General features: G+C 46.6%; 1 protein-coding gene across 8 annotated transcripts in view; it reads right to left on the bottom strand.

Annotated features, from left to right (window-relative positions):
* Window positions 1–26,296, bottom strand: part of ANO2 (anoctamin 2) — a 299,540-nt gene that overhangs the window by 145,747 nt on the left and 127,497 nt on the right. For all 8 annotated transcript variants that reach the window (XM_055085431.1, XM_055085428.1, XM_055085433.1 and 5 more), the window contains 2 exons: window positions 8,663–8,797; window positions 1,980–2,140 (listed from right to left, as the gene is read on the bottom strand). In XM_055085431.1, the coding sequence (XP_054941406.1) occupies window positions 1,980–2,140; window positions 8,663–8,797 (296 nt within the window). The remainder of the gene's footprint in view (window positions 1–1,979; window positions 2,141–8,662; window positions 8,798–26,296) is intronic.

Below are 26,296 nucleotides of genomic sequence, written 5' to 3' on the forward strand. Positions count from 1 at the left end.
ACGGGTGTTAGCTCTTCTCTAAATGTTTGATAGAATTCGCCTGTGAAGCCATCTGGTCCTGGACTTTTGTTTGTTGGAAGATTTTTAATCACAGTTTCAATTTCAGTGCTTGTGACTGGTCTGTTCATATTAACAATAATAGTAAACACTTAACAAGAAACATTTACTATTATTTTTTATTGTAATTTGTAGGCAGCCATGCCTAGGGGATCTTGGCTGCTGTAACCAAATACACAATCGCATAAAACACAGAAAACACACAGCAAGGCTGTTAAAATAACTAAACCAAACCCTAAGCCAGGAAGCGCTGACACAATCCCACCGTATTTGCTTTCCCTGCACTGCTGCTATGTGAGAGGAAGAGAGGGGAACTAGGGGTGGTGAAACGGTCGCAGACCTCAGAAGGGGTGGGAGATATCTATTCATCCATCGCGGAGAGGAGGGAAGGTACAGCTGAAAACCAAGTTTCCCCACGACAAGGAATCACGCATCCCAGGAGAGGTCTTGAGGGACTGTGGACCAGAGTCAGTAAGCTTCAGCTGCTCAATCACAGTAATATCTGCCAGACAGATTCATGGGAATGAGGGGTGCAACATATCAAAGCATGAGTGTGTATTTTGCGCTCCAATCGGTTCAAATGGATTTGGGGTGATTACAAGACGCTGCCTTTTGAGAACCAGGCACAGAGCCACCTGGCACCGCCTGGGCCACAAGCTGCAACTTCAGTTTGTTCTCCTGACCCTTCCTGCGAACAGTTCCAGAGCTACACGGTCACAAGTGCCCTGTCCTCCGACTCCCTGCCCCTATTCTGTGGGCTGACACTGCCCACATCCCTGGGAGAACAGAGTCTCTGCTGGACACCTTCCTCGGTGGCCTGGTCACACGGGAATCTTTCCAGCTCGGTTCCGTCTCCACCCACGGAGAGGTGTCCGCAGGGGACAGAAGCCACAGGGACCAGTTCTGGCAGCGGTGCTAGAACAGACCTCGCCTCTCTCCTGCTCACACTCCCAGGATGTGTGACTCACGGCCCCATCCTGGTGTGTCCCCCAGGCCCCCTGGAATCAGGGATAAACCTAGCAGCTTCTGCAGCAGGACAGTGGCCCTGCCGGTCTGTAATCCGATGGGAAAGATGAGGGCCTGCACTGGATGGATGAGTGAAAGGCAGGCTGCTACTCCCAACGGGCTGAACCATATCCCCTTGGTCCCTTCCTTAATACCCATGGGTGTGCCTTCTTAGAAATGTTCAGTGACCACGGGGTGGTTACTCCAGGTTATCCCAGTTTGTAAGGACAGAAGTGTGTGTGTGTGTGTGTGCACGTGTGCATGTACTTACAGTCAGACGGCTGTGGCCCGGAGAAAGTTTATTACCCCAAGACTCCGGGGGGAAGGGAGGAGGAGGAAAATGAAGGAACTATTCGTTCCTTCCTTCGCAGATCCCTTTGGTGAGAATATTGAAAACATCCCTCTGGCATTAAGTTAAATCTCTGCAGCCTACACTCGCCTTGTCCCGGGAACTGCACTGAGCGTGGAGGCAAGCGACCAGGGCTGGGCCCACCTTTACCCCCAACTAACTCCGTGACTGTGGCAGTCACCCCACCACTCTGAGTGTGACACCAAATGACATCTAGGACTTTCTATGTCTTAGGAGATGTACCTGGAGGTGCCTATGAGTGTGTTAGGGGTTTTCAAAGCATGCATGGGTTCAATCTCCGAATAAATCCTACATGAGATTAACACCAGATTCACATTACTCTATCTCTTTAAAATATATATATATATAAAGCCACGGATGAAATTCTTAGTTCTATTCACATGTATGAGTAAAGAAGAGAAATCTATTGTCCCTAAAATGCTTTTTAAGATATAAGGACCAAATACTAAGGAAGTAAACCGAAGGATATGGGCTTTAGAGCTTGGTCACTGTACCCATTTAAAGGTAACCCCCCCCCATAGAAGCAAGCCTCATGGTGACAACTTACCCCACAGAGCCATGAAGATGGAGAAGAAGACAGTGGCCGGGTTGTCAAACAGGTGGCTGGCCTGCGCCGTTCCACAGGCTGAGCTGAGGTTCCAGTAGTCACAGGACTTGTCACACAGGGGACACATGGTGAAGGCATTCTGTTGGTCACACATCTCTTTGCTGCAGAAGACAGAGGCTGCTGGGTCAGGGGGGGCTCCAGCAGGACCTCCCCAAGCCCATCACCCCCAAAACAGCTCCCATTTCCTGGGCGAGCGTATCAACTCCAACAGCGAGGTGTGTTAGAGAGTCGGAGTTGGATTCTTCCCTTCGGAGGTGTCATTCTTATATCTTGTCTTTAAAAATGAATGGGCTACCTTTGGAGGAACAGAGCCCCCTGTCACTAAAAGTGGCCCAACAGAAAGTTAGTGACCATCTATCAGAGATGCTGTTCATTGGACAAAGCCACATAAAGTCCATTCAACATGTGCCGAGTCCACGGGCTTGGTGGGGCACATCAACAATTGTGAATCAATCGCCCATCGGAGGTTAGAGCCCACTGTCCTCATGCAAGCATGGGCTGTCTCATCAGCGAGTAAGGCTGGTCACACAGACGAACAAACACGAACGTGCAGCTGAACCAACACGATTCCTTCCTCTGGAAGGAGAAGCCTCGTGAAAAAGAATGGAGTCAGGTGGCTGGAAGCCCATTTCTCAGTGCATCAGCCATGTGACGGTTTGTAGAAAGGGGACCAGTAACCTCAACTTAGTAAGAATTATCACAGACCTAGAGAACAAATGTATGGATACCAAGGGGGAAAGGGGGGGTGGGATGAATTGGGAGATTAGGATTGACATATAGACACTATTGATGTTATGTATAAAATAGATAACTAATGAGAACCTGCTGTATAGCCCAGGGATCTCTACTCAAGGCTCTGCGGTGACCTAAATGGAAAGGAAATCCAAGGAAGAGGGGCTATATGTATACATATAACTGATTCACTTTGCTGTACAGCAGAAACTAACACAACATTGTAAAGCAACTATACTCCAATAAAAATTCTAAAAAATAAAAAAAAAATTTTTTTAAGCAAAAAGAAAAAAAAAAGAATTATCGTAACCATGAGATGGGATGAGGGAGGCCAGAAGAATCAGGTAAATTCTTCCAAAGTCTAGATTCCAAGAAAGTTGGAGAACGAAGAACTAGTCAAGTAACCATCACCTATATTCTCACCTATTTTCAGTGTATTTCTATTACAGGACTCATGAATGTATTTGAAATTCCATTCATTCGTTAGGTGATTAGCTGGACCCAATATATTTAGGCTCATCAGAGCGCTTGCAAATAAGAACCAAAGTATTCTCGGCCCTAACTGGCTTCCCCAGTAACCCTCCACACCACATCCTGGTAGGAAAATGAATGAACTCATCACTCTGGTGTGTAATAGTCCCCCTGGGGGATGGGTAAATGGCTAAGCTCACGGTTTTGGGAAAAAGGGTGGAGAACTGGCAATTTCATGAAAATGAAGCACTGGCTGTCCTCACAGAGCAGCTGGAGCCACAGTGACAGGGCCGCAGGGGATCCCAGGCTGAAACCACAGCTGGGTTTCCTCCGGAAACGGGCAGCAGAGGGCGCTACCGAGCACGGTACAGTCGGAGGCCGCTGCCGGCGGAGGCAGCTGGTACCTGGGTGCCGAAGCCCGGGATCAGATGAAACCCAGAAGCCGGCAGGATGCCTGCGTCTAGCTCCCCATCGCTAAGCAGTCGAAAGGTTTCACCGAGGGCTGTCACTGTCTGTCAAGTCCCAGCTTTCAGGCTTGTTTTCAATGAGCCAAGGCAGGGAAGGCCTTCTGTGTGAGAGAATGGAAACTCTAGGTCTCCGAGGATAAATCCCAGTCCCTCCACTGACTTGCCGCTAAGCTCTCCATTGGTAAGTGTCAAGAGCGGCGACTCGCTCACACAGACAATATTAAATAGTCATTCCTTAATAATAAGTTCAGCCGTGCTAGCTTCACCTGGGCACGCGCTGGTTGGTAACCGGAGAGACAGGGTTATTTGAAGTCTTCTGGGTCAGACACATGTCGGCTGCCTGGTGGAGGAGTTGCTGCTTTTGGAGAGGAGAGTACCTCTTAGAAAACAGACTCACGTGGAAAACAGTGAAAAAAAGTCTAGTAAAGAGCTTTGCTTCTAAGCCATTTCCGAGAAGACATGAGCTCTTCTCATATCTTTGCTGCGGAGGGTTTTTTTTTACACATAGAAGTGGGCAGAATCCTAGAACACCTAATCTCAATCAAAACTAGTCAATGCTAAAAGGTCAGGAGTGAAAAAGTATTAGCCACCAACTTGGCGCACTTTGTAACTTAAGGGCCGTGTACATTATTGGTTTTAAAATTAGCATGCAGTCAACTGCCAATCATTTGTACAAAATGGCAAAATGGCAGCCATGGTACATGGATACTCCTCACATCTTTTAAGTCTTAAGTCAGAATGCTCTATGTGTATTGGGTTGGGGTTTTTTTGTTTCATCTTTTGGGTTTTTTGATGCAAGCAATTTGAACAGAATTCTGGAGAAATTCTGCCTTAGGATGACATTAAAAGGACTCTGTAGTCTCTGAAAGAGGCTGCCTCTAGACAAGCTGAAAGATGGGGGAAGCTCCCCTAGAATTGAAGTCAGGTCTGGGTCATTCACTAGCTGCATTAACCACAGATTCCTAGTTCGAAGTAACAGTGGCTATAAATGCAATGGTGTCTTTCTTCAATCTATCATTTTCTCTACGAAGCAGAAGAAGGTTGATGAATGGGCTGACCATCAGGTGAACCGAGACCCCAGAGTGGGTGGTGTTCTCAATGAGTGACCCACCGCTCACAGGTCAGGTGACACAGGGCTGTACTAGCCACAGAGGGAGGCAATTATTCAGGAAATTCAGACAGAACATCTGCTATTAAGGTCTCAGATCTAAACTAACCAATTTTTGGAAATATGGTTTAGATTAATCAGCTTTTAAAAAATGCTCCAGTCTTTCCTATGCGTGTAAGCAAATGGAGAACAAATGCAACCAACCCCTTGCTAAGTCAAGGAAGGTTCTATAGATGTATCGTGCACATATGGAATTATTATTTACAAGTGACGCTTGTGTCTCACATATCAAAGTTCTTGGCGATAAAAGGTACCATTTAAAGTTCCACATGATGTAAATTTTCTGGTTTTGATACTGTACTGTAGTTATATAAGACATAATCACTGGCAGAAACTGGATGAAGGGTACCCTGGGCCCTCTGCACTATCTTTACCACTTCCTGTGAATCTACACTGTTTTCAAAATAAAGCATTTTTTAAAGTGCTTTATTGTACATAGTGTATCTTTATTTTTAAAGATACACAGATACTAAATTCCAGGCTTAATGCCAAAATTAGAAACCTTTAAAATAATCCCAGGAAGAGTGCAAGTTTTTAATCATGCTTAGGAGTGGCTGATAGACACAGACCCTAGAAAAGTACGAATTCGTTTGGATTCAGTTTTGGGACTTAGAGGCTATTCCTCTGTTGATGAGGATTGGTAGTTTGTGAGTTTTCGCCAGGTGTAGAGCTTGGACTTTTGATAGACACACAATTATGATTAAGGAGCAGTTCTCAAAAACTTCTTCATAGTATGCTTAAGTTTTTCTATGTACACCTTCCTGATTTGCCACACCCTACTCTGAAAAACTGGCAACCAAAATTTCAAATTTTATAACAGCCAATTTCAAACTTTTTTGTTATAGAAAGTTAAAAAACAGTTTAAAAAAAATTTACCACCGATTCCAGTATGCGAGTATATACGTACCCGCTCCCCACAAAAACACTTGTATCACTAAATTGACTGTCATGAAACAATTCTGATACTTCCTTCTCATGATGACTACTAATAATATACTTCATTCTACTCTGTCCTACCTTATTCTAGTTCATTTAAAAGGTAACGATTAAATTGATTCTATAATCCATTAATGGGCTGCTATCCACAGTTCGTAAAACGTCACACACTCCAGGCTGTCTGCAACGATAATGATCACATTTCACATGCATCTAAACCTGCACATGTGTGAGTGTCCATGCATGTGCACAGATAAATGCCTTTGCAGCTTGTGTAGACCATGGTCACTTCCAGCCGCAGTGGTCACTGTCACATGCATTCCTGTGTGGAGAACCAGGGCACAAGTTCTAAGTCCTGATGTAAACCAGCACACAGATGCCCTACCCGCTGTGCTGAGTTGGCTCGCGGTGCATGGTACGGGGTCCTCAGCTTGGATCAACCTGAGGCCCAGCTCCCCAGGGGTCACAACCGGGCAACTGAGCCGTTTTTTCTGAGACTGAACCAGGTGGGGCCAGTTGGAGCACCTGGGCTGCAGAGGAGGGTAAGAGCCCTTACTGGAAAAAGCAAAGACCTTGGAGCAGGTGGCGCTCAAATCCCAACCCTGACAATTATGAATTGCTGAAGTTGGACAAGTGACCTCAGGTAGCATCCATGGCTCCATCTCTCTGAGGTGAGAATACCTATTGTTGACAACACTGATCTCTACAGGACCAAAGAAACGGCACACAGAAACCACCTAGCACCGTGCCCGGTGCAACCAAGACCAGGAACTTGGTAAGTACTCGTTCTTCCCTCGTGCTGTGGAAGGCAGAGCCCGGAAAACATAGCTCCTGCGACAGAGGTCCCAGAATGCCAGCCCCGAACCCTGAACGGATGACACCAGAGTTTTTAGACACAAACATACCCAAATCCTTGTCTCTCATACCAAGGTACTGAGCTTTATTCTAACTACTGACACGGCCATCTCCAGTGTCCCTAATCTGCAAGAGCTTTTCTATAGAGTGACATCATGGAAGATCACCTGGTTCCTGCCACTGGTGGATACGCTTTCCTCAAAGAGCACAGCTCTTGCCCATTTCTTCAGGGTGGCCCCGACTTCCCCCATCCCTACCCCCAACTGTCGTGGACACCCGCAGGCTGCCCAGTGTCCCCGTCCCCCGGGCTACTGAGGGAGCATCCCTGCTGGCACAGTGTCATCCTGCCCCAAAGCCATGACCGGTTGACCCAGAGCCTCTACCTAAGCCAAAAGGAGTCAACAGGACTTCTTCACTTGGGACCAGTCGAGTATAAAGCTCTCAGGTATGACGCCCATGAGCTACAAGCAGCAGTGTTTACATCCAATGGAGAAACTCTGCAGTGAAACAAATAAATACTAGAAATCATCAGAGACAGGCAGTAAACAGAAGGAGTCCCTGTTTCCACAGTCCCTTGGGCTAGCCACGTGTCTGCCACTGGGTCCCCTGAGGGCCCCCCCAAACCCTGAGGATAAATTCCCTTTTTCTGTGTACGTTAGTTCACATGCATTTCTATCACTTGCAACAGAAAGAGTATTAAAATACACAAATGAGGGAAGTTCCTGGCGGTCCAGTGGTTAAGACTCCCCACTTCCACTGCAGGTGGCGCGGGTTCAGTCCCTGGTCGGGGAACTAAGATCCCGCATGGCTCGAGGCATGGTCAAAAAAAAAAAAAAAAAAAAAAAAAAGTAAAATGCATAAAGAATGCTTCAGTTTGCAAAGCCGGTTCCGGAGATGGCAAGAGACTTAAATTCTAAATATTGGCTAAGTGTCTCAAACTCTATTTCCACATATATTGATTCATTCAACAATAATTTATTAATACTTTGCTGTGTGCCAGACACTGTCTACTTTAGTCCTCATCACACCACCATGAAGTAGGTGTTATTATGACCATTTCACAGCCAAGGAAACCAAGAGTCAGGGAGTGAGGTACCCAGTCACAGAGCTACTATGTAACACATTCAGTCCTAAAGGATGGTCTTTTTTCTTTTTTTTTTTTTTTGCGGTACGCGGGCCTCTCACTGCTGTGGCCTCTCCCGCTGCGGAGCACAGGCTCCGGACGCGCAGGCTCAGCGGCCATGGCTCACGGGCCCAGTCGCTCCACGGCATGTGGGATCCTCCCAGACCGGGGCACGAACCCGCGTCCCTTGCATCGCCAGGCGGACTCCCAACCGCTGCGCCACCAGGGACGCCCCAGGATGCTCTTTTTACATCCCTATCTTCTCTGCAGGATCTCTTCTCCCGCAGGATCAGCCTCTGTTCCATGTCTTGGATGCCCAAGAGCCCCGCTATGGGGCCTGTCACCTCCTGCAGTCTGTGACATCCTGAGCCAGAGCTGCGGCTTCCTCAGCCCCAGAGCTGCCTGCTTCTGCGGACAGCCTCACAGCATTTTATCCCAGCAGCGTTTGACCACACAGATGCCATCTCTATCCAGTACCACTCAACACTTCCTGCCTTGGGTCATCTGGGAAACCAAAGGGAAAATGTCATGAAATTGAGAGGAAAAAAAGCTTTTCTCGGGCATGATTTCTTTTTCATCCGTTTTCAGACCCTGGCCAATCAGACCCTGGTCCTGGAGAAGAGCTTGACCAGGAAAGGAAGTGGCCACACCCAGCGTGGCTCTGAGCTGTTCCCAGAATCTGTTGCTCCCAGACCTCTCAAGAGGGAAGTGACAAGTGACCTGCTGCATGGTAAAGAAAGCGGGAAGGAGAAGAACAGAGGGTGAGGCTTTGGAAGGAGGCATCTGAAACGTACAGTGTACTTGCAACTGGGGTGAAACTCCAAACGACTGACACGTGAGAACTGAGCCTTTTCCGTTAAAACCAACTCACCTGGGAATATCCTCGTCCATCGTTGCACATCCATAAAGGAACACGATGACCCCGATGACAGACGGTGGGATGAGGAAGGATGTGTACAACCCCAGCCAGGCGAAGTACAGGCCAATTTTTTCTCCAAAATACTTTCTGGAAAAGGAAGAAAACAAAACATACTAAGAAGATCATAGCGTTTCCTTCTTTCTGTTTGCTCTAAACCTGAGAATGGGTTGAAAAAAATGGAAAGGGACAAAAGTTACATGGGGAACAGGGGACTGCAGCACAAGGAACCAACAACTGGTCTTTTCTGAAATGAATCACATTCCATTAGAATCACATATACACACCTGCCCTGGCTGTTCGTGTAAAGTAGCTGCAAGAAGGAATCCAGCCCTAACAGCAAACTAAAAAAAAATGCCATACATTTTGGTATCTTTACCAGGCAAACATGAGTAACATATCGGCATTTCATGAGTGCCACAGTACTCAACCCACAGAAAAACACACCTTTTTGAAACTAGCTTATTTAAACAAAACACACAAATTTGGGGGCATGTATACTGATATGTACAAACCAACAAAGATACACTCATAGAAAAATGACTAGAAGAAATTCGATAAAATATGAGTCATGGTTTCTTTAGCTGATGGGATTACGGGTGGTTTTTATTTCTTTATTTTTTTTATCTTTCTGCATTTTTTAACTCTCTATTTTGTTCATGAATTACTTTTAAAATAAAAAATGATTTCTTGGGCTTCCCTGGTGGAGCAGTGGTTGAAAGTCCGCCTGCCGATGCAGGGGACACGGGTTCGTGCCCCGGTCCGGGAAGATCCCACATGCCGCGGAGCGGCTGGGCCCGTGAGCCATGGCCGCGGAGCCTGTGCGTCCGGAGCCTGTGCTCCGCAGCGGGAGAGGCCACAGCAGTGAGAGGCCCGCGTACCACACACACACACAAAAAAAAGATTTCTTTTAAAAAGAAAAGGTACTAACCATATCTTTTTGTTCCCCACTTCATAAAGTTAGTAAATGACCACATAAAGCCTCTAAAGAGGGGTTTTCCTTTTCCCTTAGATGAATATTGATTATGGATGCCTGATGAGAAAAATACAACCCACAGAGGAGACGTATATTCTATTTCACACGAGGCTCTGATATAAACCACAGGAGGGAAATGGGAACCCAGCCCACCCGTTGATGGAAGGACTAGAGAATAAGGGGAACAAATAAAATCTATGTAGCCACCACCAGAATGCTGCTTCCACTTAGGATAAAGACACTGCCGGGAAATGTAGCTTCCACCCTAACAACAAATATCTGTTAAATCAAAACTTTTCGTGAGCCCATCAGGGAGTGGACGTTGCAAGGTAACCAGGTGAGCTGAATTTTTTAAAAAATAACAAGCTCCTCCAAGGCAAGATGGGACACACGCAGTTGCGTGTTTGGCAGAGCATGGGAAGGAAAGGCAGTCACCATAAAAGTGAATGAGGAGGGGCTTCCCTGGTGGCACAGTGGTTGAGAGTCCGCCTGCCAATGCGGGGAACACAGGTTCGAGCCCTGGTCCGGGAAGATCCCACACGCCGCGGAGCAGCTAAGCCTGTGTGCCACAATTACTGAAGCCCGCGTGCCTAGAGCCCGTGCTCCGCAACAAGAGAAGCCACCGCAATGAGAAGCCCACGAACCGCAACGAAGAGTAGCCCCCGCTCGCCGCGACTAGAGAAAGCCCGCGTGCAGCAACAAAGACCCAACGCAGCCAAAAATAAATAAATGAATAAATGTATTTTTTTAAAAGTGAATGAGAAGAAATAACTAAAAATTCTGAGGTTCTGAAAGTTGAGTATAGGTCAGCATGACAGATTAGAGCAACTGGGAGCTCCAGACACAAGAGGATTTTGCACTGAAGATCCTATCCAACGACCACCACCTGGTTACTTGTGAGAAGGATCACGGGTAAGGTAGCAACCAGAGAGAGCCCCCTTAGTTGCACATAGGCCTGAAAGCCCACCCATCTTCCAGAAGCATCTTTCATTCACACCAAAGGCTTTGAGCACCAAGTAACAAGGATCGGCAGTCTGATGCTGGGGGAGGGGAAGGAGAAAGACCCCCTGTGGCAAAGGACTGAAAGGGAAGAGTGAGGACCAATTTTCAGTGCTCCACAGCCCACACGAAGCGCATACAGTAATAGCATCCTGCCCGCGAAGGAATCTAAAGTCTGCGGTACACCGCAAAGGACTCTAGCAAGGACAAAATTCAAAGCCACCTCCACCTCTGACTGGACTGACTCCACCCCTCACTATCGGCCTGACAGAGAGGCATAAGCCCATTTCCAGGTGTAAATACCATCTACTTCAGTTTCCACTGCCCTTTCAAACACGATGTCCAGAATTCAATAAAAAAAATCTTGAGAAACATTAAAAAAAAAACAGCACTGTCAAGAAATGAGGAAATCAACAAAACCAAAATTGATCTAGATGCCAGAATTATCATACAGGGACCTTAAAATAATTATAATAATATGTTAAGGAAGAATCTACTACAAAGAAGGACAACATACATGAGAAAATCGGGACTTTGCATAGAGAGACAGAAATTCAAAAGTGTAACATGGAAATGCTAGAGCAAAAAAATTATAACTGATGTGAAAAAATGTCTTTGCGAGAGTGCCTTAGTAGGTGACTGAATGTAGCTGAGGAAAGACTCAATAAGCTTGAATACAAGTCAACAAACATCATCCAAAGTAAGATATAAAGAGCAAAAAGAGTAAAGAAGAAAAAGGAATCCAGCAATCAAGAGCTATAGACAATATCAAAGGATCTATCATACATGTAATTGAAGTCCCAGAAGGATTAAGAGAAACAGGACAGAAGGAGTATCTGAATGGATGTTGGTTAAGAATTTTCCAAAATTAATCAAAAACAACAAAACAGATCCAAGAATTCCAGAGAACCCCAAGCAGAATAGATACAAAAACAAATATAAAACCCCACATACCTAGACACATCACAATCAAACTTCTGAAAACCAAAGATAGGAAGAAAAAAATCTTTAATTAAACTGGAGTGGTGGAGGTGGGAGGAATGAGGAAAGGAGGGTATTATATACAAAGGAACAAAGATAAGATTTATAGACAATTTCTTGGCAGAAACTATGCAAGCCATACGATAACAGAGTGGCAACTTTAAAGCATGGAAAGAAAGAAAAAAACAGTCAACCCGGAACACTATACACAAAGAAAATAGCTTTCAAAAATGAAGACAAGGGCTTCCCTGGTGGCGCAGTGGTTGGGAGTCCGCCTGCCGATGCAGGGGACGCGGGTTCGTGCCCCGGTCTGGGAGGATCCCACATGCCGCAGAGCGGCTGGGCCCGTAAGCCATGGCCGCCGAGCCTGCGCGTCCGGAGCCTGTGCTCCGCAATGGGAGAGGCCACGGCAGTGAGAGGCCCGCATACCACAAAAACAAAAACAAACCCGTAAGCCATGGCCGCCGAGCCTGCGCGTCCGGAGCCTGTGCCCCGCAATGGGAGAGGCCACGGCAGTGAGAGGCCCGCATACCACAAAAACAAAAACAAAAAAAAGAAGACAAAATAAACACTATTTCAGCAAGCAAAAGCTGAGTAAATTCATTGCCAACAAATCTGCACAACAAGAAATGTTAAAGGAAGTTCTTTAGTTAAAAATCTTGATCTACACAATGAAAGAGTACCAGAAATAGTAAAAAGAATGGTAAATATAAAGAAATTTTTCTTATTTTTGATCTTTTTAAAAGATAATTCACTCTCTAAAGCAGTGCTCCCTAACCTTTTTGGCACCAGGGACCAGTTTTGTCGAAGACAGTTTTTCCATGGGGTGGGGGAGGGGGAATGGTTCAGGTGGTAATGCGAGCCAAGGGGAGCGGCAGATGAAGCTTCACTCGCTTGCCCGCTGCTCACCTCCTGCTGTGCGGCCCGGCTCCTAACAGGCTGAGGACTGGTACCAGCAGCCCAGAGGTTGGGGACTCCTGGTCTGAAGCATGTATACTCAGTGGGGGCAATATTGTCCCCAGGGGTATAAAACTGGTTCTTTGGAAGCCAAAAACTATCTTAGTTATTACAGTTATTTTCAGGCCTCCAGAAGGCCAAAGAATATAAACCAATGCATAGTACATCTGTAGTATTTCAAGGGGGAAGAGGGGATTCAGGAAAGAAAATAATGTCTACAGTGTGACTTAGGGAAGAAATAATGGAAAAAAGTTTGAGAAACATTGGTATAGAACAAAACCAGCAACAATGTATTGGGGGGTTTACAACATACACTGAAGTGAAATGTATGTAATAGTAGAACAAAAGATAGGAGGGAGGGAACTGAGGTATGCTGGTGTAAGGTTCTTATGCCCTATGTGAAGTGATATAATATTATTCAAAAGTAAAATGTGATAAGTTAATGATGTATCTTGTAAACCCTAGAGCAACCACTAAATTTTTTAAATGGGTATAACTAATAGGCCAATACTGGAGAAAAAATGGAATAATAAGTTACACTCATTTCAAAAGAAAGCGGGAAAAGAGGAGAAACAGAAACAAAGAACAGACAGAACAAGAGAAACAAACAGTAACATGGTGGCTTTAAAATGCAAATACGTTAATGAGTACATTAAATATAAATGTACAAGAAACCCACTTAAAATATAAAGGCATATATAGAAAAAAAGTAAAGGAGTGGAAAAAGATATACCATGCCAACTCTAATCAAAAGAAAGCTAATACAAACAAAATAATCTTCAGAACAAAGAACATTACCAGATATAAAAAGGGACATCAAACAGTGATAAAATGGTCACTTCATTAAGAAGGCCTAATAATCCAAAACACATACAGTAAAACACATGTGTCAAACGCATAGATCAAAATGTATGCAATAAAAACTGATAGAACTGAAAGGATAAACAGACAAATCCTCCAGTATAAATTAGAGATTTCAACACTTCCCTTCAGTAGTTGACAGAACAAGTACAAAAAAGCAGTAAGGATACAGAAGGCACTTCAAACCAACTTGACTGAATTGACATTTATACATCACTCCACCAAACAACAACAGAAAATACATTCTTTGCAATACACATTCACTAAGATAGACCATATTCTGAATCATTAAGGAAATCTAATAAATTTTAAATAATTGAAATAATAAAAATGTTGTACTGTGACCACAACTGAATTAAACTAGAAATCAACAGCAGAAAGCTGTCTGGAAAAATCCCCAAATATTTGGAAATTAAACAATATCCTTCTACATAACCCATGGGTCAAAGAAGAAATCACAAAGAAAATTAGAAAATATTTTTGACTGAGGAAAATAAAAACACACATATCAAAATTTGTGGAATGCCATTATACTTAGAATGCCAGTAATACTTAGAGAGAAATTTATAGCATTGAATACTTGGTATTAAAATGAGAAAGTTTTCTTTTTAAGTTCAACTAGAATTTCTTTTTTTGAAGTATAGTTGATTTACAATGTTGTGTTAGTTTCAGGTATGCGGCAAAGTAATTCAGTTGTACATATACATATATTCATTCTAAAAAAGAAAGCTTTAAATCAATCATCTAAGCTTGCACTTCAAGTAGAAAAAGAAAAAATTAAATCCAAAGCAAACAGAAGGAAGGAAATAATAAAGGGGGAACAGAAATAAATGAAATTGAAAAGAGAAAAATCAATGAAACTAAGAGCTGGTTGTTTGAAAGGATCAATGAAATTGATCAATATTTAGTCAGACTGGTCAAGAAAATAAAGGATAAAACAAATTACCAATCTTGGGGGAAAAAAAAGAGACATCACTACAGTCCTTATCTTCCGTGTTAGTGAATGTGATAATACTAGTTGTTTTTTCAAGCGTGTTCACCTCACCTTCTCCACTAGTCCATTACCCATCTCCAGCAGAAGAGAGGGGAAGAGAGAAGGGAGGAGACAGATGAGACATAATAAACACAAACTGCCTGGTGCTTTCATCCTGATTGTCTTGTTTCACCTCACTTTTCATTCTCCCAACATCTTTTCCAGGTGGGAACAGACACTCCCTGGACACACAGTCTTGCCTAAGGTCACGTGGCCAGCGCCTGACAGAGCAAGATTTTGATCTCTTGGCATCTGACCCCTCCGTGTCTGGTGCTTGTGCCAACGTAACAACAGCAGCACCAGTAACTGATGTTTATTGGGGGCTAATAATTTGCCAAACTCCATTCTAAGAAGATTATAAATATTCTTATTTTTTAGTCCTCACAACCCTCTGAGGCAGTATGTTATTATCCTCAAATTACAGATGAGGAAACTGAAGTACAAAACGTTGACTAACCCCAGGTCACACAGCCAGTAAGAAGCAAAGACAAGATTCAAATTCAATGAGTCTAACTTGAGATTCCAGCTCTTAACGTCCACCTTATACTGACTTCGAGGAGGAATTTCGAGAACGAAAGGAAATGGATGGGCAGGAGACATGCCCAGGGCAAATTTGCTAAGTTCTAAAAGAACTACACCTAGCTACCCATCCATCCCCCATCCCCCGCAACGTCTTCACGCTTTTTTCCAGCTCTGAAGCTTTCCTAGCACAGCATCCCATCCGAGGCATCCAGCCACTCAGAGACGTAAGATTTCCCTGACCACTCTCCTAACCTGTACTGTCTACGAATCTCTACCACTGCCTCTTAGGCTTTTGCTTAAGGAGCCGATCTGATAAATTAAATCCTACTGGGATACTTTACCACTTCTTCCAGGAAAATGTTTGCATTCCAAGCTTTACGGAGATACAACACCTTCACCTCTTAAAGGAAGGGGTAGAATATTTTGAGGGGTTCTTCTAACTGCCCCACATAAGCAGCGGACTACTCTGTTTACCCATAAAAAACGCTACTGGCTGGAGAGGGGGACAGAGAGCCTGAGCACAGAGCCTAGATACCTGGGAAAGGGAGACAGGAAGGTCAGAATGCATGAAGGTAAGAACAGATGAAACAGAAGGATGAAGAGCCAATTATGTCACTTAAGGGAAACAGGACAGCAGGGCTGAAAACTCAGATGCCTCCAGGAGCCAGGCAGGAAACATGAATGACTGAAGCAGGCCAGGCAGGACCAACCAAGGCATCTCCAGCAAAAAACTAGAGGGCTCATGTCCATCTATGGGGAGCAGTAGGTACTCATCTCCAGCAGCCCAGGGTGACGTGTGGGAAAATGAGACCAGTATTACCAGATCTTACAATTTTCTGAAAAAAAAAAAAAAAAAAAAAAAAAAAGCTGGAAAACTGTATTTCTCCTAATCGTTAAATGTTGGCAACTAATTTAACTGGAAAACAATGTACAACCCAAACGAAAGGCACTGGAGGATTGAACAGTGCCCATGGATATTAGCTGGTACCTTCTGTGGAACAGCAGAGATCACAGGACACAGGCTCTGGAGTGGGAAGGGCTGGACAAGAACCTGGCCTCTGCTGTTTCCTAACTTGGGAAAGTCTCTTAGCTTCTCTAAGCTTCATTTTTCCCATTTGAAAAATATGTCAGTGTGAAAGTTAAGTGAGCAAGGTATACAAGGACACAAGTCAGCAAGCAATAAACATTAACTGTTGTACAGGATATTACTCTAACAATTGACGTGTACTACTACATTAAAATGAAGAACCTCTACTCATCAAAAGACACTAGTGAGTGAGTGAATAAACAAAACACAGAATGGGAAAAATATTGACATACATACGTCCCACAATGGACTTGGATCTGGAATACATGAAAAACCTCCAAAGCTCAGTAAGAATTAGGCAGGCAATCCAACAGAAAAATGGGCAAAAGACGTGAAGGAATACTGGGTTAAAAAAAGGTATCCACGTGACCAATAAGCCTATGAAAAGGTGCCCAGCTTCCCTAAGCATCAGATCATCAGGGAAAGGCCGATGAAATCGCAATGCAATACCTCTGCACACTCGTGGGAATGGCAAGAACGAAAAAGAGGGAAAATGCCAATGTTGGAATTCCTCCCCATTTTTCCAAACGCCCACATGGTGCTGGTGGAATGAACACAGGTGGAGCCTCTCTGGCAAGAGGCTTGGCAGTGTCTGCCGGAGCGGAGCACGGCCATGCCCTGTGAGCCCACAGCTCTGCTCCTCAGTACCTGCCCGACACAGATGGGAATCTGTGAGCTGAAAGACGCACCAAGAACGTGCACAGCAGCACCGTTCGTACCCCGCAAACTGGGAGCTACCCGGATGGCTATAAGCAACAGAATGCATGAATACGTTCTGATACGTTTGCCCAACAGAATATTATACAGCAAGGAGAATGAACGAAACACCAAAACACACAACAATATGGACAAGTCTCACACCTATCACCTGAACAACAGAAGCCAGGCACAAAAGAATTACTGTACAGTATGATTCTATTTCTATAAAGTTCAAAAACAAAATAGTTGTGTTAAATCCAAACGGTCGTTAGCCCGAGGAAGGCAGCGACTCCAAGGGAACGGGGTGAGGGTGGGGGACCCCGGGTGCTAACAATGTTCTTCCTTGATCTGGGTAATGGGTGTTAAGGGTGTGTTCAGTTTTCAAAAACTGAGTGAGTTGTATATTTTTTGCACGTCACCTTTCTATATGTACATGATATTTTGATTTTAAAATGGTTTAAGGAGACACCACACGTCCTATAATCTGCAGGCCAACAGATTGCCTGGAGGGCATCTTACCCATTCCCTTGCCCTCAAGCCAGACAGCATGTAATCCATGTCAGGCGTGCATATTATTCTGGCTCAGACTGTCAGCAGCTCTGAAAGGGGAGTTTTTATCTGAAGGCAGCTCAGAAGGCCAACCAAAGACAAGGCTTCCAGACCAAGGTGGCCAGCCCCGAAACCAAGGCGGTGACGGAGGCCAAGTGATGCCCGCCCCATCCTCAGGAGACCAGAGCGGAGCAGGAATGGGTATGGGAGGGGGAAGCGGGGTAGCCATGCCAGCCAGAGGGGTAACTGCTGCTCTCAACACCCCCCAAGCCCACATCACGTGACGCGGTGGCAGGTGGGGCACCCTCCTTCCTGCTCTGACAAAAGCTGTCAGTTTTCCCAGCCCCTCAGGAGATGGATGACAGGCGCACAGATTCAGGTGCCCGTAACAGGATTGTGGGCAGGTGCAGGGACTCGGCAGAGATTTTTCTGAGGCTTTAATTAAAGTTCATAATGGCTGGTTCTCTGGAAGTCAGCCCGGAAATTCCCAGCTCCAGAAGCCAGGCAGCCAGTGAAGGCCTCTCCCTGGTGAAACGTGAGATGGGCCAGCACAGTTTTGCCTTCTGAGTTGCCAGCATCCTCTCCTGTATCCTCGGCCTGGAGATAACGTGAGCGGACTATGGTTGATGAGGGGTCAAGACTGGAGGGCAGGGGAGGGGTGGGACATTCACTCAGCAGGGACCATGGGCCAAGCCCTGAATTAAGTGCTTTATACACAGTATCTCATTTAATGCTCACACCAAACCTTACCAGGTGAGTTAAAAACTAGTGTTAGGATTAAGGCTGGATTCAGGCGTGCAAAACGGTTCAAGGTGACTGGGTCTTTTCAGATTTTTTAAAAGTCTCTTTGGCTTAAATATTCACTCAATTCAAGGTCCAAGCTCCCATGAGAACGGTCTCTTCCAGCACAATGAGTCTCCCCCACCAGCCCCTTTATAAGGCAGCATCTAGGCAGGCGAGGAGGACGTGCGTGCATCCTTCCCATGGGGGCAGGGAGGCAGCTTCTGGGGAAGGCTGTCCCCTGGAATGTCCTGGGCTCGCCCCTGGGGCCCCGTGCTGGTCTCTGCTGCTCAGAGCTGAGCTGGGCTGCGTGGGCCCCCGGGCCGGCAGGGCCCTACGGGGGCATCCAGCAGACACCTGCGGCTCGAGCTGCCTCTTCCCGGTCCCAGCCCCTGCGCCTCGCCAGGTCCGCCGGTCCAGGAGAACCTCTGGATCCTCCAGGCCCTATTTGCGGGCTGCGGGCTGTAGGGGGCGCTCTTTCAGGCCCACGTACCTAGACGCCTCCCTCGGCCGTTCCCCGCCAGCTGCCCCGATGCGCGGGCGTGAGGCTGGGCTCTGGGCTTCTCTGTAGGACCTGCTTCCTAAGGCTACGCCCTAAGATGAGGTGGAAACACTGGGCACTACGATTCAGCCCGAATATCTAAGTGTCTCCATTCCCTCGCCTCTACTCCCTCCCCTAATCCGGAGTGTTGGACCCCAAGATAGGGAGGGGCCAAAAATAATGACCTCTCGACTCCTACCCTTCTGTGCGCTTGTTCTTCGCTCCTTATGACAACCTCCCCTCATTGGAAAAGCCTATTTTCCCTTCCCGGATGATGGGACTTGCCCCGTGTCTTGTCCCCTCCAGCCCCGCTCCCACCCCATTCCTAGAGAGTATGTGCCTCCCCCTGACCTGGCCCGGGGCGGGGAGAGGGGGTGGCAGAAAGGCTGCTGGAAAAGAAACCCAAGAAGAGAATCTACATCAAAGGGATTTCCACACTCTGGGGACAGATGTATTTGCTAGAGAATGGTGTTGATCAGTTTCTTTCCCCAGGACCCACCATCCCAGGACCTGCAGCACATGGTCCTTCTCTGCAGTGAGTACAGACGTGCCCGTGAGAAAGGACCCCCATGCCGCAGTCACAGGACGGCAGGTTCCCCAGGACTCTCCCTCAACCTGCCTCCCAAAGTCTGCCTTCTCATCATCGGCCTGACCATCCAGGGCCCGAGCCCAGCCCCGTGTGTGGCTGCGCAGAGCAGCTGGATTGCCACCCCTCTGCCGGAGCCGCCGGCAGGGACCGGGCTGCGTCTGCGTCCGCGGGGCACAAGCCAGCAGACACGGCCGCCGGCTCCGCTGATCAACCATCGGAGGCCAGGAGACTCTGAGTTCTTAGCCGTCCCAGGGAGGCCAAGAGAAGGCCCCCTTCTGGAGAGAAAATTTTGCTAACATGGGGCAAATTCAGAAAGTACAGTGAAAAGGGGCTGGGCTCAGGCTGGCAGGGCTGTGAAAATCAGGCTTAGCTCGAGTCCTAACGTGGGGAGACAACACAGACGCCAGCGAACGGGACGGGAGCTGCTCCGAAGTTCCAGAGGGAAAAAAGTCCTCCTGGGAATCAGAGCACCTTCCGTCTTTAACGCTCTCCTGTGAGACTTCTGTCAAGTGCCTCCCTCTCCCCTGCCAAGTCCTCTCGTTTAAAAGGCTTCCAAATAAAGAACAGTCAACGAAGCAAGAGGATCTGCGGGGCCAGGCTGATGGGATGCAGGGCCAGGGCCAGGAGCCAGAGTCGGCAGGGCTGACGTGGTTCACCCCAGGCCCTGCACGTAGCAGATGTGTTCAGAGGGGTAAACAGGACCAAAGACCCAAGAGGCCCAGGGGCCAGATGTGCGGGGCACCCAGCCCAGGGGCAACTAGAGAAGGGAGGTGCAAGTGGCAGGTGGAAAAGCCAGGCAGATGAGAAGTCAAAGCTGAGAAGGTAAGTTAAAGCAAGAGCAACAAGGCAGGAAGAACTCAGGCTTCCAGAAACCACAGCCTCGGCAGGATCGTCTTCAGAATCCAGGAGAAACACTAAAGGCATGTTCTGACCCGATTCTTTCTACCGCTTTGTGTGTTTCCTTCAGTGGGAGGGTGGGCCTAGGCTAGCAGCCATGCCTCCCCATCCCAAAATAAAATAAAATAGCTTCGGCCCAGGGGCTCTGCCTAATGCTTTGCGCGCATTATCTCTAATGATCCTCACAAGAATCCTGTGAGAGGACGCAGGGCTTGGCAAAGCAAATGGAGTCCTTGGATGAATGAAAAGCCTCCTTCCTCTGGGAATGCACGGCCCTGCACAGAGGTATGAGGCTTGGGGAGCAGAGCGTGGTTGGGATTTCAGGCTCCACAAGCCCCCTCAGCCAGGGACCCGTGGACAAGGCACGGAAGTCACAAGCCTACATGGCAGTCCTAGGAACAGGCATTATAGCTCCATCTAATAAATGAGCAAATGCAAACGTAAAGATGAAATACCTTGGTGAAGCCATTAGGTTGCAGACAACCCCAAAACTCTCATCTGTTAAAGTCCAAAAGCCCCCGCTCTTAACTACCACACCACACCGCAAAGCAAAGAAGAACATCTTATAAGATAAGAGTGAACAGCAATGGCTGTAGATTCCCAATGACCCTAAAACAGTCAAGAAAAGCTCATTTCCCAGTTATGAGATTTATCCCCAGTTCATGGGATGGAACCAGGAAAAAGCAAAATATTTGTGTTTTTCCAGGTTGTTGGTTTCCAATCTCACGATTCCACCAGCCTACTTGGCATTTCCCAATGGATGGCTGAGAGGAGTCCCGAGGTCAGCGATGCCGAGGTGGGACTCTGGGTGTCTCTGCCACCCCTGACACACTTAAACTGCCCTCCCCCATCTTCCGAACTTAAGTGTGCAGAACCCCAATCCAGGTGCTCTGGACAAAGACACGGAAGTAATCGTTGTTGAGTCTGTTTATCACAATCCACATCCAATCCTATAGATGCTACTTTCAAAAATGCACCAAATCCAACCATGCCTGCCGCTCTCCATCACTCACACCCTGGAACAACCACTGTCATCCCTCACCCGGGTCACTTCCAACTGTGCCCCTGAAATCTCTTTGCTACACAGAAGCCAGAAGAATCCTTTTAGAAATCTGTCAGATTTGTTCATGCCTCTTCTTGAGACAGTTTTAGGACTTTATATCACATGTACAATGAAACCCCAAATTGTTTTCATGACCTACAAGGTCCTATTTGTTCTGGTCCCAAACCCCTGACCGCCTTGAAACATATCCTGCTTCGTTTTCTCCTGCTGTCCCCGTCTGTGGCTTGGTTCCAGCTCATGGATCGTTACTGTCGCTCAAACACACCCCATCTGCTTGCACCTCAGGGCCTTTGCTGTGGCTGTGCCCTCTGCCTGGAACCCCGTCCTCACATTTTCACATTCATGTCCTCACTTCCTCAGTTTCTGCTCCAGCGTCGCCTCCTCAGAAAGGCCTCCTGGGTTCACCCCATCCCAAAGGGCACCTAACCTCTCCTCTTGCTTCACTTTTATTCGTAACACTTAACGTTACCTAACATTTTTTCTAAATTTGTGTTTTTATCCATCTCCACTGCTAGAATATAAGCTTCATGAGGGCAGACTTTTTCTATCCTGCTCACCACTGTTCCCTTAGTCCCGAGAATGTGACTGGCACACAGCAGTAGCTTAATAAGCATTTGTTTAATGGATGCTAAGTCCTGACAATAACCCTATTAGGTGGTTTCTGGGCCTGTCCTTCTTTGCGTAAGCTGAGCACAGCTCAGAGGAGTTGAGAAACTTGTGTGAAGTCGCAGAGCTAACGAGAGAAGAATCCAGACTCCAACTCAGAGCGGCCTGATTTCAAGCCCACACTTTACCCCTGATGTGTAACTCTTGGGTAACACAGTAGAGGACAATGCAGACTTGAGCCTCCCAGTTTACAAAGTATTATGATTTATTTTCTAGGATTTTAATAAAATACTGAAAGGGATCCTAAGGATGAACTAGAGTGGAATTCTCCTCTCCATGGTTTACAAAACCCTATGACCTCCAGAAGCTCATTCACATCAAAAAAAGGCAGTGATGGCATCTGTTCCAATTTCCATTTGTAAAAAAGCAATACATAAAATAATTATTTAGACATTTTCTGTTTATTAATGAGCAGCGTGAGAGCTTCCAAGAACACGTCACATGGTGATCAGAGGAACACGCTCACGCCTAGTTCCCCAGCCATTTATCACCTAGTAGTTTTAGCCATTTTACATTGTTTTCATTTTCATTCCTAAATATTGTTTATTTTTTACCCACAACCAATCTTCAAATAAAGATGGAAACATAAGGAACACTGATGGTGAAATATAACGTGTTAATGCAGAGCCTAGAAATGGCAAGAAAGAATTCAGGACATACGCCTCTATATGATAGTCACACAGATCCATAAATTTTATACAACTGATCAAAATTATTATATGATATATAAAGATATTCTCATTACCAAAATCAATGATAAAGGAGAGGGAGCTATTATATCCAACTGGCTTTTCATTTACTGAGAGTTAGACTGTCAGAGGACATGGCCAAGATGGCAGAGTAGGAAGACCCTGAGCTCACCTCCTCCCAGGGGCACACCAACATTACAACAATTCACAGAGCAACTACTGATGAGGAAGACCAGAATCTAGCAGAAAAGATCATCAGCAACTAAAGATATACAGAAGGAACCACAATGACACGGGCAGGAGGGGCCGAGACCCCGTACAGTCCAATCCACCACCCCCGCCCCAGGTAGGCAACCCACAAACAGGAGGAAAATGACAACTGCAGAGGTTCTCCACGAGGAGTGAGGGGTCCAAGCCCCACACCAGGCTCCCCAGCCTGGGGGGTCCTGCCCGGGGAAGACAAGCTCCCAGAATGTTTGGCTTTGAAGGCCAAGGGGAGCCAGAGGGCTGTGGGAAACACAGACTCCTCCCTTAAAGGATGCACACGAAACCTCACACACTACAGGACCCCACGGCAGAAGCAGTAATTTGAAAGGAACCTGGGCCAGACCCACCTGCTGATCTTGGAGAGCCTCCGGGAGAGGCAGGAGGTGACTGGAGCTCACCCTGGGGGCAGAGACGCTGGCGGCAGCCAATCTTGGGAGCTCCTTCTAGCACGAGAACACCAGAACTGGCAAGCGCCATTATGGAATCCTCCCTCTAGCTTATTAGTGCCAGGACCTGGCCCTCCCCACCAACCTGCTGGCATCAGTACTGGGACGCCTCAGGCCAAGCGAAGCAACCAGCTGAACAGGGACACGGTCCCACCCACCAGCAGGCTGGCTGCCTTAAGACCTCCTGAGACTACACCTGCCCCAGGACCTAGCCCCACCCCACAAGGGTCCTAGGACCCAGCCCCACCCCACAAGGGTCCTAGGACCCAGCCCCACACACCAGTGCAATAGCACAAGCCCCAGAACACCCAGGGCTCTGCAGCCTGGGCCTCCAAGACCTGGTTCTGCCCACCAGTGAGCTGGCACTAGCCTTGGGACCCTCTGGGCTTCAGTCCTGCACACCAGCTATAGCCCACGCCAGCTCCAGCACCCGTGGGCTCTGCGGCCAGAGACCCCAGGACCTGGTGCCACCCACCAGTGGGCCAGCACTAGCCCCAATCTGGCATCACCCACCAGCCCCAGGACCACCGCAGTCCTAAAGCCCACCATCGGGACCCAGCCCACTCACCAGCAGACTGGCACCTTGGGGCCCTCAAGCCAGCCACCTAGGGAGCTGGCCAAACCCATCAGGGGACCAACACAAGTTCTGGGACACTCTGGACTCCACAGCCTGATGTGTCAGGAACCAGCCCTGCCCACCAATGGGCCAACATCAGCCCTGGGACCCCCAAGGCCCTGTAGCCAGAGACCTCCAGACTGGCTCTGACCACCAGAAGACCAGCTCTAGCTCTGGGACAGCTTGGTCCCTGGCCCCACCCACCAGCAGGCTGACATCAACTCCAAGATACCCTGAACCCCTCAGCCAGCCATCCGAGGATCCAGCCCCACTCACCAGCAGGCCAAAACCAGCTTTAAGACACCCCAGAACCTGAAGTTAGCCAGTTCTTCTGGGGTGTTAAGAGCCAGCCACACCCACTGGCAGGCCAGCACTAGATCCAGGACCTCCAACCCCACAACCCACCCACCCCGAACACATCCTACCCACAAGCAGGCCAGCATTAGACCCAGGACCCTCCCAGGCTCAGCTGCCAGCCACATTGTGACTGAGCCCTGCCCGTCAGCAGCCAGCAGCTTCCATACAAGGCATGGGCCGGCAACCAACTGGACTGGGGGGTCGCGCCTACCAGAACACCCACAGTAGTCAGCCCACCACAACGGAAGGATCCACACAGCCCACGTAAGGGGCACCCCTAGAGCATGTATCTCTGGTGACCAGAGGGGAGTGCACTGCTGGGACGCACAGGACCTCCCCTACTAAAGGCCACTTCTCCAACTTACCAAATATATAGAAATAAAAACGGCAAATGAGGCAAAATGAGGCAACAGAGACGTAAACTCCAAACAAAAGAACAAGATAAAACCCTAGAAGAAGAACTAAGTGAAGAGGAGATAATCAATCTACATACAAAAAGAACAAGGTAATGATTGTAAAGATGTTTAAAGAACTTGGGAGAAGACAGGATGAACAGTGAGAGAAGTTTTTAACAAAGAGTTAGGCAATATAAAGAAGAACCAAACAGACATAAAGAACACAATAAGTGAAATGAAAAATACATTAGAAGGAATCAACAGTAGATTAGAAGATACAGAGGAATGGATCAGTGAACTGGAAAAAAGACTTATGAAAATCACTCTGGCTGAACAGAAAAAAAGGAGATAAAGAAATGAGGACAGTTTAAGAGACCTCTGGGACAACATGAAGTGTTCTAACATTCATATTATAGGGGTTCCAGGAGGAGAAAAGAGAAAGGGGCAGAGAACATATTTAAGACACAATAGCTGAAAGCTCCCCTAATCTGGGAAAGGAAACAGACATCCAGGTCCAGGAAATATAGGGAGTCCCAAACAGGATCAACCCAAAGACCACAGTAAGACATATTGTAATTAAAATGGCAAATATCAAAGATAAAGAGAGAATATTAAAAGCAGCAAGGGAAAAGCTACAAGGAACTCCCATTAGGCTATCAGCTGACTTTTCAGCAGAAACTCTGCAGGCCAGAAGGGAGTGGTACAATATATTTAAAGTGATGAAGGGAAAAACCTAAAACCAAAAACACTTTGCTTAGCGGGCTTTCATTCAGATTTGATAGAGGTATCAAAAGTTTTACAGATAAGCAGAAGCTAAAAGAGTTCAGCACCGCCAAACTAGCTTTACAAGAAATGTTAAAGGGACTTCTCTAAGCCAAAAAGAAAAGGCCACAACTAGAAATATGAAAATTACAAAAGGAAAACTCTTATTGATAAAGGCAAATATACAATAAAAGTAGTAAATCAACCACGTATAAAGCTAGTAGAAAGTTTAAAAGACAAAGAAGCAAAATCATCTACATTCACAACAAGTAGTTAATGGATACACAAAACAAAGAGATGTAAAATATGATTTCAAAAACGGTACACATGGGGGATGGAGTAAAAATGCAGGGTTGTTAAAAAGCCCTTGAATGTAAGATATCAGCAACCTAAAATAATCGTATATATATATGAGAGCAACAGGGATACAGAGAAAGACAGAGACACAGACAGGGAGACACGAAGAGACACACAGACACACACACACAGATTGTTATATATAAATTTCATGGTAACCACAAACCAAAAATCTAGAATAGATACACACACATAAAAGAGAAAGGAATCCAAACATAACACTAACGATAGTCATCAAATCATAAGGAAAAAGAGAAAAAGAAGAAATAGGAACAAAAAAGAATTACAAAACAACGCAAAAACAATTAACAAAATGGCAATAAGTACATACCTATCAATAATTACTATAAACGTAAAAGGACTAAATGCTCCAATCAAAACACACAGAGTGGCTGAACACATACAAAAACAATACACATATATATGCTGCCAACATGAGACTCACTTCAAATCTAAAAACACACACAGACTGAAAGTGAGGGAATGAAAAAAGGTATTAC

This window comes from Physeter macrocephalus, chromosome 6 (genome assembly GCF_002837175.3).
Source record: "Physeter macrocephalus isolate SW-GA chromosome 6, ASM283717v5, whole genome shotgun sequence".
Taxonomy (NCBI): domain Eukaryota; kingdom Metazoa; phylum Chordata; class Mammalia; order Artiodactyla; family Physeteridae; genus Physeter; species Physeter macrocephalus.